We start from the raw sequence: 17,529 nt of genomic DNA on the forward strand, positions 1-17,529 counted from the left end.
TTTATTTCTTTTAATACACCAATCACAGTTATTCTGACATCCTGATCTGCTTGTTTTAGTATCTGGATTGTTTCTGTGTCTGGTTTTATTGCCTGTTTCCTCTTGTCTGTCAGTCACTTTTTTTCTGCTTCCCGTTTCTTGTACTTTTTTATTGTATCAGGGACACCATAAATATGCTGTGGCTGCTCTCAGTGCTGTGTTTTCTGTAGGCTATTAAATTACTGACTCATCACTTTGATCCTGTCAAGGGTGGATTTTAGGCTTTGTAGAATAGGTCTACCTTACTCCTGTGAGGTAAACCTTATCTTAGGATGTGGCCTTTCTGGGGTCTCAAACTGAAATGAAACCTCAGGGTATTCACAAAGCCCTCTGTGCTTTGATTGAACCTAAACTTCAACTTCTGCCTCCCCAGCACTGTGCAGCCCCCAAAATTTGCTCAAGTCTCCAACCTCCCAGAGCCTGTTCTCTGCTGGGCTTCCCTATGTCTCTCTGAATTCTAGCACAGTTGTGATTCAATTAAAGAAGCAATGGAGGGGCTTCCCTGGTGGTCCACTGGTTAAGAATCTGTCTTGTAATGCAAGGGATGCTGGTTTGATCCCTGGTCTGGGAAGGTCCCACATGCCGTGGAGCAACTAAGTCTGTGAGCCACAAGCCCCGAGCCCATGCACTGCAGCTGCTGAAGCCCGTGAACCTAGAGCTTGTGCTCCACAGCAAGAGAAGCCACCCCAGTGAGAACCCCTTGCATCACAACACAAAGGAGCCCCCACTTGTTGCAACTAGAGAAGGCCTGCCTGCAGCAACAAAGACCCACTACAGTCGAAAATAAATAAACTTTTTTAAAAGAAAGCATTGGAGCACTTTGGGATTTTTGGAGGGCCTCTTCACTCTGGAACCCTTTCCAAATCCTTAGCCTCCTTACATCCTCTGTCTCCTCTGCTTAGTCAAGACTGCTTCTCTCTGCTTGGTCTCTTTTTCTCAGCACTCAGTTTGAAAACAAAAATGCCCTCAAAGAGAAAGTCAGGGTGGGTATGGGGTCACCTCGCTTCCCTGCTCGCCTGATTTGTAACCCTACACTGGTTGCTATCTAATAGAGTTGTTTATGGTGGGTAGAGTAAGTCCAATAGGTTCATCATGTAATACTAATAGACAATAGGGGAAAAAAGCTTTGTTCATATTATGATAACCATTCAAAAGTTATATATTCAGTAGAAAAAAAGATTGGAAGGCATATATCAAACTGTTAAGTGACAGGCCAGGTTAGATGAGATTGGAGCACTGGGGAGGAATTTATACTAAAATCTGCTTTTGTGTGTTTCTCTCTAACTCCTTAGTACCTCCCTGCACTTGGTTACTCAAAACGAATCCATCTGATGAATCCTATGGTTCCAGGATTAACTGGCAGCAAAATGAGCTCTTCAGAAGAGGTGGGTTACGAGCTCTGACTTGAGTTGAGAAATCTTTAGCAAAAGATGAAGAAATTGAGGACTAGAAAGAAAAGTAACATGGCTAACTAAAATGCACAAATATTTAAGCTGTAAGAAATCTTAAGTTATCTAGTTAATTCCAGTGGTTCTTGAGTATTGAAGCAGTCCTGATGGGATCCAATTATAATTTTAAGTTTTACTGCTACTAATAAGAAGTACAAGCAAAAGTAGTTTCTTCAGCCATACAGTTATGACAAAGTTCAGCCTTATTAATGAGAAGGCTACAGTTGCATTTCACCAAGTAACATATTTTTTATTTATTTAGCTTTTAACTTATTTTAGAGTATAATTGATTCACAGTGTTGTGTTTCAGGTATATAGCAAAGTGATTTAGTTATATATATATCCATTCTTTTTCAGATTTTTTTTCCCACGTAACTTATTACAGAATATTGGGAAGAGTTGCCTGTGCTATGCAGTAGGTCCTTGTTGACACCAGTTAGCACTTTGATTCTTACGGTGGTATTTAATATGATGATTTGATAAATATGGTGTCTTAACATTTAAAAGTCCTGCTTGGGGAAGGTACACTTTTGTTCTGATCACTAAGGGCACAGAGTAGAAGAATTGGTAGAACCCAAAGATGTGGAAGTTTGGCTTCTGGGTTCACAAACATGGCTGATCTTTAGAATCACCTAGGGAACTTTTATAAAAGAGAGAGAGTATGTGTAGAGTAAGGCCCTGTCCTTAGAGATTCTTTTTTTTTTTTTAATATTTATTTATTTGGCAGTGCCAGGTCTTAGTTTCAGCACACGGGATCTTTGATCTTTGTTACAGCTTGCGAACTCTCAGTTGCAGCATGTGGGATATAGTTCCCTGACCAGGGATTGAATCCAGCACCCCCTGTGTTGGGCGCACTGATAAAGTGGTTCTGGGGAACAACTCAGGAATCTTATTTTCTTTCACAGCCTACTAGTTGATTCAAATTGAAGTCATTTTTGGACATTCATCTAGTTCTTTAAGTCTGATTTCTAGATTATCCTATTTGGTCACGTTTACCATGTCTTCATCCTAGAAATAGCACCAGCATCAGTTCCAAAACGTGACTGCATCAGAACCACATGGAGAGCTTTTAAAAATGCAAATGCCTGGGTGGACCCCAAGAAATTTTGATTTATTAGCTTTGGGTGGGGCCCAGTAGTTTATGTTATTTTAAGCACCCCAGGTGATTCACATCCAGTCCTGTGTTGACTGAGCTTGGTAACCACTGGACACAAATGAGCATGAGCTCACTCACTCCAAAATAAGAAACAAAGCCTGTTGCCCTATAAAAGACAAAGGCTCTAAATAATACCTGGTGTTGGTGATTGCTGGGAAACGTCTCCTCACACATGGAGGATGGCAGTGTCACTTGGTGTATGCCTGTTGGAAAACAGTTTGGGGCCCAGCAGTGTTTGGTAGCTTAAGGAAGTAATCCTAGAGAAGGCAAGAGGACCTCTGCAAAGAGGTTCGTTGTAGCATTGTATATAATTTGTAAAGATGAGAACAAATCTGACAGTTTAGAAACTGCTAAATAAATTATATTATCACTAAAAATTAGGAATATAATACAACATAAAATCTACAAGTGAAGACTAGGTAGCCAATCAGAAGTACTTGTGATATAGTCCCAAGTACATTTATTCTCTAGATATAAATTTGCAACGATTCCGTATGCTACAAACAAGGCCTGGGAAGAACAGAGAAAAATTAAAATGTTTTTATGTAGTATAGTGAGTGGTCCTTGACTCCAATTAATTCTGCTATTATTAAAGTCATTTAATGTTTACATCTTTGTCCAAAAAATTAAAATACAGATGAGTTGAGCATATTCTCATTTTCAACCACAAGAGGTCCTCCTCTCCTCCCTGGCTTCTAGGAGTCCAAGATTGATCTGCTTGATCGGAAAGAGGATGTAAAGAAAAAACTGAAGAAGGCCTTCTGTGAGCCAGGGAATGTGGAGAACAACGGCGTTCTGGCCTTCATCAGACATGTCCTCTTTCCCCTCAAGTCTGGTAAGATACTCCCTGTTTTCTTCTCAGAGTTTAGGCTGGGTCATCCCTGTGGCTTCTCACAGTCTTCCTCCAGAGACTGGCTTCTCTGATTCTCTCCTGTGATTTCTCATACGTTAATGTGTGATTGAAGTGGGGATATCATTGAGATGTCTGGGTGTTTGTTACCAGAGTACCTTCTAAGTGGGGTGTCAGGGTGGGCATGAGCAGTAGAAACGAAGGTGGCAGGCATGGAGAGTAGAGAAATACGAAAGATATGTAAGACACAGTTGTTTCCCCTGAGCTTGGATGCTAGCTGGGTGTACAACACTGCCACTGATCCAGTTTAAAAAACAATAAAGTACTGTATGATTAAGTTTAAAATACATTGCAGAAACTACAAATACACGTTTGGGCCAGGGATGCTGACTCGCCATTGTCTGTGTTTGTTGGCATGGATCCTTTTTCTTACAGAGTTTGTGATCCTTCGAGATGAAAAATGGGGTGGAAACAAAACTTACACAGCTTACTTGGACCTGGAAAAGGACTTTGCTGATGAGGTAATACCAGAGGAGGATAATCCCCACTGAACTCATTCTGACAAACCTCTCCGTGTGGTCTCACCAAGTTTCTCTCTGCCATAGGGCTCTGTCATGATGATCTCAAGGCTGTATACTTTGTTAATGGCTCAGATGAGGATTCAGATGGTTCGTGGAGTAGATTAGCAAATGGCAGAAAGCTAGTATGTTGGTGTCTTAATCACTCTCCAAAGGACTTAACCTGGAATGAAGGACCAAACCCAACAAGATGAAGCATTTCAGGTACCAAATCAAGGTTCAGAAAAGAGACATAACTATAAAAGAACAGAAGAGAGACTACTATTCATTTCGACAGTTTGACAAAAGACCTACTAGGTGCCCTTGTGTTTGGCACCATGCTAGGGGCTGACATTACAAAGAGGATTAAATCTTCGTGAAGCTCCTAGTCCATAGGAGAGGATGACATGTAAATAAACGTCATTTACTGCTTACTGTACCATGTATACATGGTCCAGAAATAGAACGGGAGGAAGTGACTAACTGGCTGTCTGGGAAAGCTTTGTGGAGGGAATAACGTTCACACACTGTTCACTCATTAGGGGTTCTTCAGGAAACCCATGAGGGAATTCATTGTGTGAGACATGGTAAGAGGAAGCAGCGTGGTATCTAGGGACTCACAAGTGGTTTAGAATCTGACTGGAGTCCGCAAGGCGAGGGGGCTACTGTGGGAGAGGAAGACAGGGCCAGATGATAAAGGGAAGGAGTAATGACTATATAGTGGATGAGATGGGGGTCTTACCTGGCTCTGAACGTGGGCTGAATCAACAGTATGACAGGGCTGTCAGAAATGTTCATGAGGTCTTAGCCTCATCGTCCAGACTGGGGAGTTGATCATTCAGTTCTCCGATGTTTGAGTACCTTTGGTAAGATACATGTGCTTATCTGCACTAACACAGTTGCCACTGGCCATTTTGGTTGTGTTGGACTTTTTGTGAGGTTTTTTTGTCAAATAAACCTCACAAAAATAAATTTGGTAATGTTCATTTGACAATCTGGAGTGTATTGATGGGGAGAGGAAGGATGCCATGATAGGGAACAGGTTGCAAACCAGGTCATAGAGCACAAGCTGAAAGAACTGGGCATGTTGAACTGGAATGCAAGTATGTGTTCACCTATCCTCAAACCCAAGGACTCTCCTGAGTTAGGGGTGAGGTTTCTTCCTGTGGCAACAGAGGGCTGAACCAGGACTGCAGATGCAGACTGCAGGGAGGCTTGCTTAAGCTTGAAGAACTTTGTAATGACCTCAGTTGTGTGGTGATGGACAGGGCTGTCTTGCCTGACCTTTCATTCCCCATCACTGGGGTGTTCAGGCAGAGGCCAGAGGACCACTGGAGGCAATGTCATATGAGAGTTTGAGCATCGAATGGAAGAAAAGACTTAGTGACCTCTGAGTTCTGAGGTTCCTTCAGGCCCATTTTTTGGAAATTTGGCAACTGTTGCTCTGAAACCCTCTGTCTGCAGCCTGAGGCAGGCCACGGAACCCACACTCAACTCTTCAACCTCATGAGCAGTCCTTCATGGGAATGATAAGAAGGCTTCCCTGGTGGCTCAGATGGTAAAGAATCTGCCTACAAAGCAGGAGACCCAGGTTCAGTCCCTGGGTCGGGAAGATCCCCTGGAGAAGGGAATGGCTACACATTGCAGTATTCTTGCCTGGAGAGCCCCATGGACAGAGGAGCCTGACGGGCTGCAGTCCACGGGGTCGCAGAGTCAGACACGACTGAGTGATCAACACTTTCACTTTATTTCATGAAGAAGGACTAGAAGAAATGTTTCTGAAGAAAGAGCCTGACAACATAACCAGCAGCACTTCCTGTGATGGTAGACTCGTTCTCATCTGTACCAACACAGGTGCCACTGGCCACATGTGACCAGGACAACAGAGGAACTGAATTCTAACTTAGATTTAAATATCTACATCCGGCTTGTGGCCACCATACTGGACAGTGCAGGTCTAAAGCCTATCTTTTGTTAAAAAGGAAGGACTTCCCTGGTGGTCCAGTGGTTAGGACTTGGTTCTAGAACCAGGTTCAACCCCTCGTCAGGGAACTAGATCCCACATGCTACATGGTGTGGCCGACAACAACAAAAACACCATTCCCAAGAAAACGAAGGAATAGCATCGCAAACAAAACATAGGTGGTGTTTCATTACATGTGTTCATACCTAAGGGACATCTGTCAGAATACCTGAGAAGATCCTTTCGGGCCAGATTTAGGATGTAAAGGTTCTAGTCCTGGGACACAAGAAGAAAAAATGGAATTACTGAGCTCCTACCATGTACTAGCACTACGCATCATTTTCACCCATGTTAAGTAATTTAATCCTCATTCCGACGCTGGAAGATACAAATATTGTTATTTTCATTTATTTTTTTTAAGTGAAGAATCCAAAGCTCAGAGAGGTTAGGGTGATTTGAGGTCACCCAGCTAGCTGGGACTCTCACCTCAGGTGATCTATCTCCAGAGCCTTTGTTCTTCCTTCTTGCTCACTCATCTCCCCCTCAGGCTGTCTGTAGCCCCTGGGTCCCCGTGTGAATGTTTCCGTGCATATAAATAATACCTGCTTTATGCCACTACTCAGAGCGTAAATGGAGGAATTTGAGTCATCCCAGGTGGCGCTAGTGGTAAAGAACCCACCTGCCAATGCAGGAGACTCAAGAGACTTGAGTTCAGTCCCTGGGTCAGGAAGATCCCCTGGAGAAGGGGACAAAAACCCACTGCAGTATTCTTACCTAGAGAATCCCATGGACAGAGGAGCCTGGCGGGCTACAGTCCATGGGGTTGCAAAGAATCGGACATAACTGAGCGACTTAGCACACACAGTGAAATTTGACTAATCAGAAACATTTAGCCTCTACAAACTCTCACGTTAGTATGGAATTCAGTGTCAGAAGACCTAGGTCTCTGACAAACTAGATAACCTTTTGAACCTGTGTCCCCTTCTCTGCTCTGCCAGCTTCACAAGGTTGTTCTAAGGTTCGAATAAGACTGCTGGGAAAACGCCGTGCATTCTATCCGCACATTTTTCTTAGTAGATCCAGGTGTCCTGTCACCCTCTCACCCGGCCTTGCACTCTTTCAGGTTGTACACCCTGGAGACCTAAAGAATTCTGTTGAAGTTGCCCTGAACAAGTTGTTGGATCCCATCCGGGAGAAGTTCAATACCCCTGCTCTGAAGAAACTGTCCAGCGCTGCCTACCCAGATCCCTCAAAGCAGAGTAAGTCCAGCTGGGGAGGGGCCCGGGAAGGGGGGTGTGTGGGGGCTGCTGACATGAGAGAGCATGAGCAACATGTAGAGAGCCTGTCAGTGCCGCAGAAGAGCGTTTGTCCCAAGAAGCCAGGAGGATCTGAAATGCAGGAATGTCGTGCCCCATTGACTGCTGGAATGGAAAACTCCAGTCATCTTGAGTTTGGTTTGGTTGGTACCATGAAGCAATTTTGCTCTCGTTTTAGTCGCTAAGTCATGACTGACTCTTTTGCGACACCATGGGCTGTAGCCCCACCAGACTCCTCTGTCCATGGGATTTCCCAGGCAAGAATCCTGGAGGGGGATGCTGTTTCCTCCTCCAGGGGATCATCCGACTCAGGGATCGAACGCGCGTCACCTGCATTGGCAGTGGGTTCACCGCTGAGCCACCTGAAGCGGATACCCTGCTGGCAGTGCTGCTGTGAGGCACACGCTCTGGTCCTTTCACGAAACCCACGTCTTCAGTTAGGGAGACAGGTTGCGTTAGACCCTGAGGCTGACGTAGCTGCTCAGGCAGGGCCTGCACAGTTCCTTAGGGAAGCCGATCTCTAGATTCGCCCAGTTCCCGCTACGTTTTCCTGACTGGCTCTTAGTCGACCAGCCATGTAGCCACGAAGCTGAGATGTTAACATTGATCGTCTTTGTGGGGGCCTCCCAGAAAAGGCTCAGGACTTACATATGGAACGTGTGAATGGCGGCAAAGCTACCCCAACCCCTCCTCTCCCCTCCAGCCCAATACCTGAGGTGGGGAGAGGTGAAATCTGGTACTTCTCAGCAGCGGCTGCCTCTGTTCCAATTCAGTGGGTGGATTCTGGGGATTCTGCACTAAGTCCTGTTTGTGTCCTCGTTTGAGGGCATCAGCAGCTGACTTGTCGTGGGAAGGAGGAGAGCTCTGAGCCTTGGGTTCTTCTCATCCTCAGAGCCAGCTGTCAAAGGCCCTGCCAAGAATTCAGAACCAGAGGAGGTCATCCCATCCCGGCTGGATATCCGTGTGGGGAAAGTCATTAGTGTGGACAAGGTACTCATTTTCCACCACATCCTGGAGAGGCAGACAGGGGTCAGGTTTGTCTGCTTCCATCTGGAGGAAACCTGGCCTGGGAGGGAAAGCAACAACCCGTAGGTCATACTGCAAGTCAGCACCTAAGCATCTAGTTTGAGGCATCAGGCTTTTCCCCTGGCCATCTCTGAACCTTATGCAACCAAACACAACCAGGAACTCAGAGTACAGAGCGGATGTTAGTCAGAAGGAACTTGTTTATCACATCCAGTCTGATGGACTCACCTGGTATCTCCCAGCTTGTCTGGACTAGTTGCAGGCCTTATCATTGATCAGCCACTTTGTCCTTCCCTGTCCCCACCCCAGAAAATGGTGAAGGGAGAAAGAAGGACTTCCTCTTTCTCAGAGGCAGAAAGCTTTGTAGCCAATGTCCTAGGATCAGGGGTCTGGGTATTTTTTTTCTCCCAGTATATATTTGCTTTTCGCCATTTAGACCAACCGCCAAAACTACCTTGAAAGAGGTGCTGATGCTCTCGTTTCAGATGGTGAAGCCGGTAGCCATCCCCCATCTTCCAGTCCCCCCCAGGATTGGGTTTGATCCAGCACACATTTGGCCATAAGGATGGTCACCCAGGCACTCCAGGCCATTTTAATCTCTGTTAGAGAGTCCTTTCACCTCTAATGCACGTAATTAGCCTCATGTTACTCAAATCTGCCTCTTCGGGGCCCTTTCTCATGTCTGGTATCTGAGACCTGGAGAGTTAGCTCTAGAGGGTTCCTCTTGGGGCCCCTGTAGGGAATGGATGCCCTTTTCTAGAGCCAGAGGACTCACCAGGCCCCATGATCTGTTCCACTGGGATACTCTCCAAGACTTGACATCTCTTGTGGCAGCACCCAGATGCAGACAGCCTGTATGTGGAGAAGATTGATGTGGGGGAAGCTGAGCCACGGACTGTGGTGAGCGGCCTGGTGCAGTTTGTGCCCAAGGAGGAACTGCAGGACAGGCTGGTGGTGGTGCTGTGCAATCTGAAACCCCAAAAGATGAGAGGAGTTGAGTCCCAAGGCATGCTCCTGTGCGCTTCTTTGTGAGTGAGAACCAGGGGTTAGAGGGCGTTGGGAGGCCAGGAAGAGGGGGGTGGCCCACATGCTGCCCTTCCACATACCAGGTGGAGGCCCTGAGAATACGCCCCAAAAGATGATGCATGGAGGAATTACTTATTGTACAAGAACCGTGGATGAAGCACCTTACCTGAAGTTAACTGTATTAAAATAGAAATTGAAGATTCAGAGCTATGTGCATGCTCAAATCTCTCTACTAGTAATGGGTGAAGCCAGGATTCAAACCCAGTTCATTGGCTATTACGTCATATCCCTTAAAAGCCCAAATTTTGGAATCTCTCCTGACACAGGATTTCAGTTGAGCCCTGGTTGACCCAGTGCTGGTAATGTCCAGAGATGTGGTCCAGCAGTGAGGAGCTCCTGGGGCTCTGGCATTGGGGGTACCCTAAATCCTATTAGAGCCCCTGAGGTAACGGCCCCAGTGCTTTGGCCTCCACGGCGGCTGGAGGCCATCCATGGCCTCACTGCCTCATTGTCCTGTGTGTCCTTCCAGAGAAGGGGTAAACCGCAAGGTTGAGCCTCTAGACCCTCCTGCAGGCTCTGCTCCTGGTGAGCGAGTGTTTGTGAAGGGCTATGAGAAGGGCCAACCAGACGAAGAGCTGAAGCCCAAGAAGAAAGTCTTTGAGAAATTGCAGGTAACAAGCTGCACTTTTTCCCTCTTTCCGGGGCTGCCCGGACTGTCTGCAAATTGCTGTTACTGATTCCACACCTGCCCTTTCCCCAGCTGGGCCTTCCTGCATCTAAGCCCTTCTCTTCCTTCATTCCAGCCCTCTGAAATGAGGTGCCTGAGAGCCCACGGGCCTTCACAGGCACTGAGCACTGACAGGCTGTTAGAGGCAGCATGTGAGGCACTGCAGATGTTTCCTCGTTAGATCTTCATCTGTGATGGGAGATGATCCCCAGTTTATCTGGCACGGCCACGCAGGGTCACCAGAAGTGAAAGAGCCAGGATCAGAGCCCTCCTGGAGTCCTTCCTGCCCAGCCTGGTGTGAGAGCACTGATTCTCAGAGCACTGACTTGTATCACCTGCCCAGAATTCATTCATTCATTCAGCACCTGTTGAGTCCCTAACATGTACGTCTGGCACTGTTCTAGGTGCTGGGGCTACATCACTGCATAAAGCAGCAGAGATTCACTCTCCTTGCGCAGCTAAGTCACTGCACATGTGGCTTTATCTAGTTAATACTTTGTTTCCTCAACAGACAAGTGTTTCTGGAGGGCTTTTAGAGTGGTTTCTACCTCTCCGTGCTCCTGCAAGTGACACCTGGCTTTATCCACTCCCTCCTTTGCTAGTTTCCCAGGCTGCTTTTTTTGAGTCAACTTATTTTTTTCTGGCTATAAAATAAGTTTTCATTGTAGAAATGTCTAAAATGTAGGGGGAACAAAACTAACATCTATAATTCTGCTACCTACTGGTTCTGAAAAATGTCCTTAGTGATTGGTTTCCTTCTGGACTTCTTTATGTGTAGTGATAATGTGTTTATATTGGTAGTTTGAGTCGTACTATATGTTTATTCTTTTTTTTAACTTTATGCTTCAAAAATTTACCCATCTTTTAAATACTGAGGAGTGAGAATCATATATATATAGTATAGTATCATAATGATCATTTCCAAAACCTTATTTGGACATTGAGGTTGTTCTCAGATTTTCACTTAGAATGCTACAGTAGATGCATTATACCAGTTCTTTGTACTTATTCATGATTATTTTCTTAAACTAAATTCCTAAAGTGAACTTACCTTAGGCAAATGATAGGAGATGAAAGTTGTCACAAACTGCTCTCTTAGAGAAGTTGAGTCACCTTACATTACTAGTAGTATGAGTCTGTTTTCTTGCAGTCCTGCTACCATCACTATAATCACTTTTTTTTGTTGTTTTTCTTGCCCAGGCTGACTTTAAAATTTCTGACGAGTGCATTGCACAGTGGAAGCAAACCAACTTCATGACCAAGCTGGGGTCCGTCTCCTGTAAATCGCTGAAAGGGGGGAACATCAGCTAGCCAACCTGGCGTCTTCCTCCCTTTTCTCATCATCCTTAGTCATCTGCTCTCTCCTTAATTTGCTCCGTCCGTCACCTGCTTATCCATCTCCCAGGACACTGAAGCAGGACATTCAGGACTCTTTCAGGCACAGACTGGGTGAGGGGCAGCTCAGCCTCCCTAGGATCCAGGAGCACCCTGTCTGGCTGCAGGGAGAGGCTGACCTGGGGAGTGAAGGGGAGTCCAGCCCTACCTTCTTCCCTTGGCAGCTGACCTGACAAATCTGGCTTCAGTGTAACATAACTCAGAAAAAGTCTATGCCATAACCCTTCCAATTGGAAGAATATTGGTTTCCAGTTTTCCTAGAGTTGTCACAGCAGCCATGTCTCTGGCTGGGATCTGGTGCCTGAACCAGGCTAATTACAGCCTCTCCCCAACAGGAAACTGTGGGATTTGAAAAGGGGAGGGAAGGGAAAACAGAGAACCTAGTGGTCTACCAAGTGGCTGGCAGCTTTCCCCCAGCATGCCAACTCTGAGGCTTGGCGCTGGGGGGTAGGACCTGCCCCAGGGCTCCTGGAATGTCCTTTGATCATGCTAGGTGGGGATACTCCCTCAACCAGCTGTGTGGTGTTGGATGGCACAGACTGGTTTTTCCTTCAGGGAGGGTGGGGTACTTCTCCATAAGCCATCTCAGAACCGCTAAATGTCGCTGTCATAAATTCAAATAAAATACTTGAACAAGGGTGCCTGGATGGGACCTGTCTGAGCTGGGCCAGCTCGGCAGAGAACACAGTATAGCAGCTTCTGGGCTCCTCACCTGCCTAGGGCTGCATGTATCTTGGACTTTTGAACCTGTAATGGGGGCATGGATGGACTGGGCTGGACCGCAGATACCTTGAATTTCCCTATAGCTGTGTTGAACAGAAAAGGCTCACTTTGGGGTCCAGAACATTTTCCTTTCTAAATGTAGGGTGCAGACCACCACCCTGACCCTCCCCATTAAGAAGCACCAGCCACAACCAAGTTTTAATCATTTAATTAACACCTTCGAATGAAATCCACACAGAGTTTTTCCATGTGTCTCACTCCGGCTTCAGGGCAGAAGGAACAGATTGTATAGACATATCAAAGACTCAAAAATTTAAAGAAATATATATATATATATATACTTCTCTCTCTAACATTTTTATGGAAATTAAAAATCAGAGGCTTTTGGTCTCCATGTGCACTAGGTCAAGTTCATTTACCCCAGAGGACAAAGAAGGATTGCCTCTTAGGAGATCCTTCCTTCTCCTTTCAACTCTGTCCCACCCAGTGGGGAAACAAGCTCAGAGGACTAACTGAAGATAAGGAGTAACAAAGAGAGGGGAGGGAGAGAGAAGGTGGGCTCCCTCCCACTTCTAGCAGCTCTCTGGCCGCTGCCTAGGCTTGATGTCATGGAAGCTCTGGCCTGGTCCTAGTCCCTCATTCCCAGGAGGTTGATCAGGAGCTCTGAGCAGAGCTGGTTTACCGACTGTCTTCCCCATCTTACTGGGCAGGCACAACACAGCAGGCAGGCAAGAGCACTGGTTTATAGCTGCAGAGAAGATGGTAGAGAGGGCCAGAGGAACCTGGGCTCTCCAACTACATCCCCTGTGTTCCCAGCTCTTGTTCTGGGAGAGGGTCAACCTGTCTCCTGGGTGGAGGAGAAGCAGCTAAAAAGGTTCCTTGTCCAGCTCAAGCCTGAGTCACTGTTGAAGAAAGAAGATCAATACAGAAGGGGCAACCCTGGTGACAGCCACACTGCAGGAGGAAGCAGTAGGGTCACCCCCGTGGAACCTCAGAGGAAACTAGCTTACCAGCATAGGTGGCGCTGGTTGAACATGGAAAGATCAGTAAGATTCCTCGAGATATCAGTAGCAGAGACTTGACATCTACAGGGGGGAACCACCCAGCCCGCCCCTAGGAGCAGCAAGTGCCCCCGCTTTGACTGGGAAAAGTCTGGAACAGAATGCACCCTTGGCTTCCCATCCTGTCACTCAGTGTCAGCACCCTCCCCCAGTGGAACCACCTGCACTAACAGGCAGCTGCAGAAAGGACATGCACAGAGCAGAGAAAAGGTAGGTCAGGATGAAATCCACAGGGCAAGGTCCTAGCCCACTGCCCAAAGAAGCTCTTCCCTGCCAGCCCCAGCCCCACCCTTTGATCCACGTCCTCAGTACTTCCTAAGCTGAAAGGGACCCAACTCTGCCACGGCCTGTGGGCTCCTGCCTCTAAAGAGTCATGCTCGCCCACCCCAACCTGATCAAGTGAAATGGGGCCAAGTGACCCATGACATGACTCCCTGCTCTGTTCTCGGTGGGCAGAGTGAGCCTGTGAACCTCCCCTATGGTGGTCTCCACCACCCATTTGGACCTTGACAGGCTCCCAACTTCCTGTCCCCTGCATGAAGCACCTGGTGGAACTAGAAGGCAGGAAGCTGATTGATGGTAAGTTGAGGCACAGGGGGGCTAACCCCCGCTGCACCTTTTGTGCTTTGGAATGCCACAGCCCCAATCCTGCCTCCAGCCTGTAGAAGCCTGTGGGAATACGACTTGCCTACCTTCAAGAACTAAGAAAAGGAGCAAACTGGATCAGAGGGTGGGGACAGGTTAGTTCCAGCCATGGGCTGGCTGCTGGGGACTGATGCTGCTGCCATGTAAACAGGCCCTTGGAATGTGGCTTCACGGGCCCTGGGGGATGGACATGCAGCCACTTTTCAAAAGTGCTTTGATTCTGGACTACAGCATGTGCATGATTTGGATATGGAAAAAAAGAAAAAGTGAGGTGCTGTGGTCCCCCATCTCTGTGGCCTTGAGGCCAGCAGGGGGCGCAGACATCCACTCCCACCAGCTACCTCCTCCAAGATGAGGCTAAGGCCAAGACTGAAGCAGCAGCTGCCAGAGGTGAGTCCATTCAGGAAAAGGCATGAGAGAGCTGGGTGACTTGGAGGACAGGATCCACACAGGCTTGCATAAATACCAAAGGCCGTGGAGGTTAAGGCTGCAGGCATCCCCCCATTAGGTTAAGTGTCTGCCGTATCCTCTCATCCTCGGAGCCGCTCAGGTCCCTGAGAATGTATTCCTGGGATGGGTCAGCAGTGCCAGCGAGGTGTCTGGTGGTCAGACCAGCTCTTTCTGTGGGTCTGCAGAGGGCAAAGAAAGGACACTCAGCCAAGGGCCCCTGAGTTTGGTTCTGGCCACTAAGAGCCCAGGGTACATCCTCACCCCCTTGCTTTACTGACCACGCCAACAGCACGGGGCTCAACATTTTACAAATGCTCCCTCTGCCTCTATAAAGTATCACTCCTCACACTTCACAGTGAGGAACTCGAGGCCAGGATGGGTGGATAAAATAGCAGAGCTGGAATTCAAACTCAGTAGGTCTGACTCCAGAGACCCTCATACCAAACTCCTTCAATGGAGCTCATCGGAGGTGACAGGTCACCCTCCCCAGACACCCCCAGACCAGAAAAACCTTCAAGATCCAAGAGCAAGTCCCTAAGGGCAGAACTTCGATACCTGTGTCCCATGACCAGTGCTGGATTCCATACCCCACCCCTCCCAGCCCACTGTACCTGTAGTAGGCGGGCCCAGCTTCTGCTCCTCGGGGCCCACCAGCTGCAGGACACTTCCATTCTCTGCCAGCTCCTCCTTAGTCCTGTCCTCGGCATGGGGGAGCCCATTGGTGGGAGGCGCAGTAAGGGGCTCAGCCCGAGGAAAGCTGGGGGAGGTGGGAAGGGGAACGCCCCCAGAAGGCTTGCGAGCCACAGGCGGGGGAGCCTTAGGTGGCTTCTTTGGGGCCTGGGGTGGCCGTTGCTCTGAGATGCTCCTTAGTTCAGCTACCAGGTTCCGCTGGAGGTCAGCCTGGGTCTCCGGGGACACAGGCCGCTCCAGCTGCAGCTTCTTAGTGCCCTTGGAGAAGATGAAGCTGGCCGTAGAGGCAGGGGATCGTGGCTCTGCCTCAGGTGGTCCATTGGGCTGGGCACCCACAGGGCCCGTGCTGTCAGCCAGGTTAGAGGCCTTGAGCCGAACAGCCGCATGGAGCCCCAGGGATGCCGCAGACGCAGGGCTAGCCCTCCCTGAAAGGGCCCTTCGGAGTGGCTTCTGGGGGGGTGATGGCCCCAATGCTGGATTTGGAGCCACCGTGGGAGGGCCCACAGAGCGCAGCCGAACCGTCTGCAGGAGTGAGGGTGTGACCAGGGGTGGGCTGGCATCCTCCCGGGGAAGGCCCCCACCCTTGCTGCAGCCCACTGGCTCCTTCCGAGGGGCCTTGGCCAGGAGCCCTGCGACAGAGCCGGCAGCAGGTGGGGCTGGAGGGGCTGGAGGAGGGTCTGGGGTACCAGAGGGCTGGTTCTGGAAGGAAACAGCAGATAAGGAGGCCTCTGGGAGGGGTGAAGGCCCTGCAGGCTCAGGGCTAGCCACAGAGAAAAAGGCTTCCTCAGGTGGTGGGAAGTCGGCCATGGACAGGTCCTGCTCCTCTGGGGTAGGAGGTGGGGGAGGGGGCCAGTTGGGATCTTGGAAGGGCTCCTCAGCGGTCTCCGGGGCCAACAGGGCCCCCTCAACCACCTCTGGCTTCTTAGTGGGGGGTGGGGGTGGGTGATATGATGGCGGTGGGGACGGAGGGGGTGACTGGTCTTTGGAGGCAGCACATGCCTGAGGTGGGGTCAGGGATGTCTGGGGAGTGGGTGGGGACTCAGAACTGGCAGCGGTGGTAGGGACGGGCCCCGGGACTACAGCAGGAGCAAGGGCAGCTTGGTTTGGACTCTTGGGCTTAGAGGGAGGTGGGGAGAAGGGGGCAGCCACCTTGGGGTGAGGAGGTATGACAAACCTGTCGCCCAGGGCAGTCGACATGTGAGGACCAGAGCGGTCTGAGGGTGCTGGATCAGAGGAAGAGGAACACAGAGACGTGAGCGAGGAGGAGACCGAGGCCCCGGGAGATCGAAGGGAAGTGACACGTTCTGGTTTGGGGGGCTGGGCCTTGCCGGGGGAAGCAGGAGCCCCTGCTAGACCCTTGGGGGGGAGGGTAGGGGTACCACTTTGGCTCGAGTATCCACTGGAGGGTGAGAGTGTCCGTTCCGGGGAGCGTGGGGGGCGCCGGGAGCCACCCGGAGACAAGCCAGACACCCAGCCGCCTGCCGAGCTGGGTGGACAGGGCGGGGCCGCCATCCCTTCAGACCCTCCAGTGGTGGGCGGCCGGGGCGGCTGCAGCTGCTGCTTCCGCTCGGGCTTGGGAGGCAGCCCCAAGGGCCCATCAGGGACTGCCGAGCTGCGCTGATGGAGCGAGTGGGTCCGGCGGGGAGGCGGCGGGGGCCGCTTCAGCTTACGTAGGGACACGCTCCTGCCAGACAACTGGCTCCCGCTCCGAATGCTGACAGTGTCCGAGGCTTCGGCGGTGCTGCCCCCGCTGGGAGAGCCCCGCCCGCTGCCCCCCTGCGGAGGGGGTGCCACGCTACTGTTGGCCACGGAGCCCTCTGGCCGGCCCTCAGAGCCACCCTTAGAGGAGAGGGTGGAGCCATCAGACACGATGGTCTCAGAGGACTGAGAATGGCTCCAGGTATCGCTGGAGGAGGAAGGGTGGCGGCTGCGGGGTCGCGGGCTGGAGACCGAGGAGAAACGGCCCAGAGAGCGGACAGAGGCCGGGCTGGCTGAGAGCAGGCTGCAGCGGCTCAGGGTGCGCAAGCTGCAGCGGCCCAGGGCCACCACGTCCACGGTGGGCGGCAGCACGGCGTGTGGGATCAGCTTCGACAAGTAGGTGGCCTGGGGCGAGATGGACATGGCCGGGCTCAGGGGTTCTGGAGGCCCAGCCCCTCCCGTCAGTCCGGGCACTGCGAGGGACATGGGCCGGGTTAGCGGCGGGGGCCGCGCCCCCGTGGACCGGCCGAAGAGCATGTCATCGCGGTAGATGCGGTCAATGTGGCGCTGCAGCATGGCCTCGGCCCCGGCTTCAGCCTCTGCCTCCAGCGCCTGCAGGGACACCCTGGCCCCCGGCCCTGCGGCCGGGCCTGCCGTACGGCCATCCACTGTGGGAATGCGTATAGCGTCCCGTGGACCCGGAGGCCGAGGCGTACCTGGTGGCTCACGTTCATTCCGCAGGCCTAGAAGGACCAAGGA

At 50.2% G+C, this 17,529-nt stretch overlaps 2 protein-coding genes across 3 annotated transcripts in view; one reads left to right on the forward strand and one right to left on the reverse strand.

Annotated features, from left to right (window-relative positions):
* YARS1 (tyrosyl-tRNA synthetase 1) overlaps positions 1–12,508 on the forward strand; it is a 31,893-nt gene extending 19,385 nt beyond the window's left edge. Inside the window, exons 5-12 of one of the 2 annotated variants that reach the window (XM_052635633.1) lie at positions 1,332–1,424; positions 3,343–3,478; positions 3,929–4,014; positions 7,137–7,272; positions 8,222–8,319; positions 9,190–9,383; positions 9,911–10,052; positions 11,309–12,508. In XM_052635633.1, coding sequence (XP_052491593.1) covers positions 1,332–1,424; positions 3,343–3,478; positions 3,929–4,014; positions 7,137–7,272; positions 8,222–8,319; positions 9,190–9,383; positions 9,911–10,052; positions 11,309–11,419 — 996 coding nt within the window. In that variant the 3' untranslated portion in view covers positions 11,420–12,508. The remainder of the gene's footprint in view (positions 1–1,331; positions 1,425–3,342; positions 3,479–3,928; positions 4,015–7,136; positions 7,273–8,221; positions 8,320–9,189; positions 9,384–9,910; positions 10,053–11,308) is intronic. The other variant, XM_052635632.1, reaches the window with a different exon arrangement.
* KIAA1522 (KIAA1522 ortholog) overlaps positions 12,426–17,529 on the reverse strand; it is a 28,507-nt gene continuing 23,403 nt past the window's right edge. Inside the window, exons 6-7 of the mRNA XM_052635627.1 lie at positions 14,994–17,513; positions 12,426–14,561 (exon numbers count right to left, since the gene is read on the reverse strand). Coding sequence (XP_052491587.1) covers positions 14,539–14,561; positions 14,994–17,513 — 2,543 coding nt within the window. The 3' untranslated portion in view covers positions 12,426–14,538. The remainder of the gene's footprint in view (positions 14,562–14,993; positions 17,514–17,529) is intronic.

Source organism: Budorcas taxicolor, chromosome 2 (assembly GCF_023091745.1).
Source record: "Budorcas taxicolor isolate Tak-1 chromosome 2, Takin1.1, whole genome shotgun sequence".
Lineage (NCBI taxonomy): Eukaryota > Metazoa > Chordata > Mammalia > Artiodactyla > Bovidae > Budorcas > Budorcas taxicolor.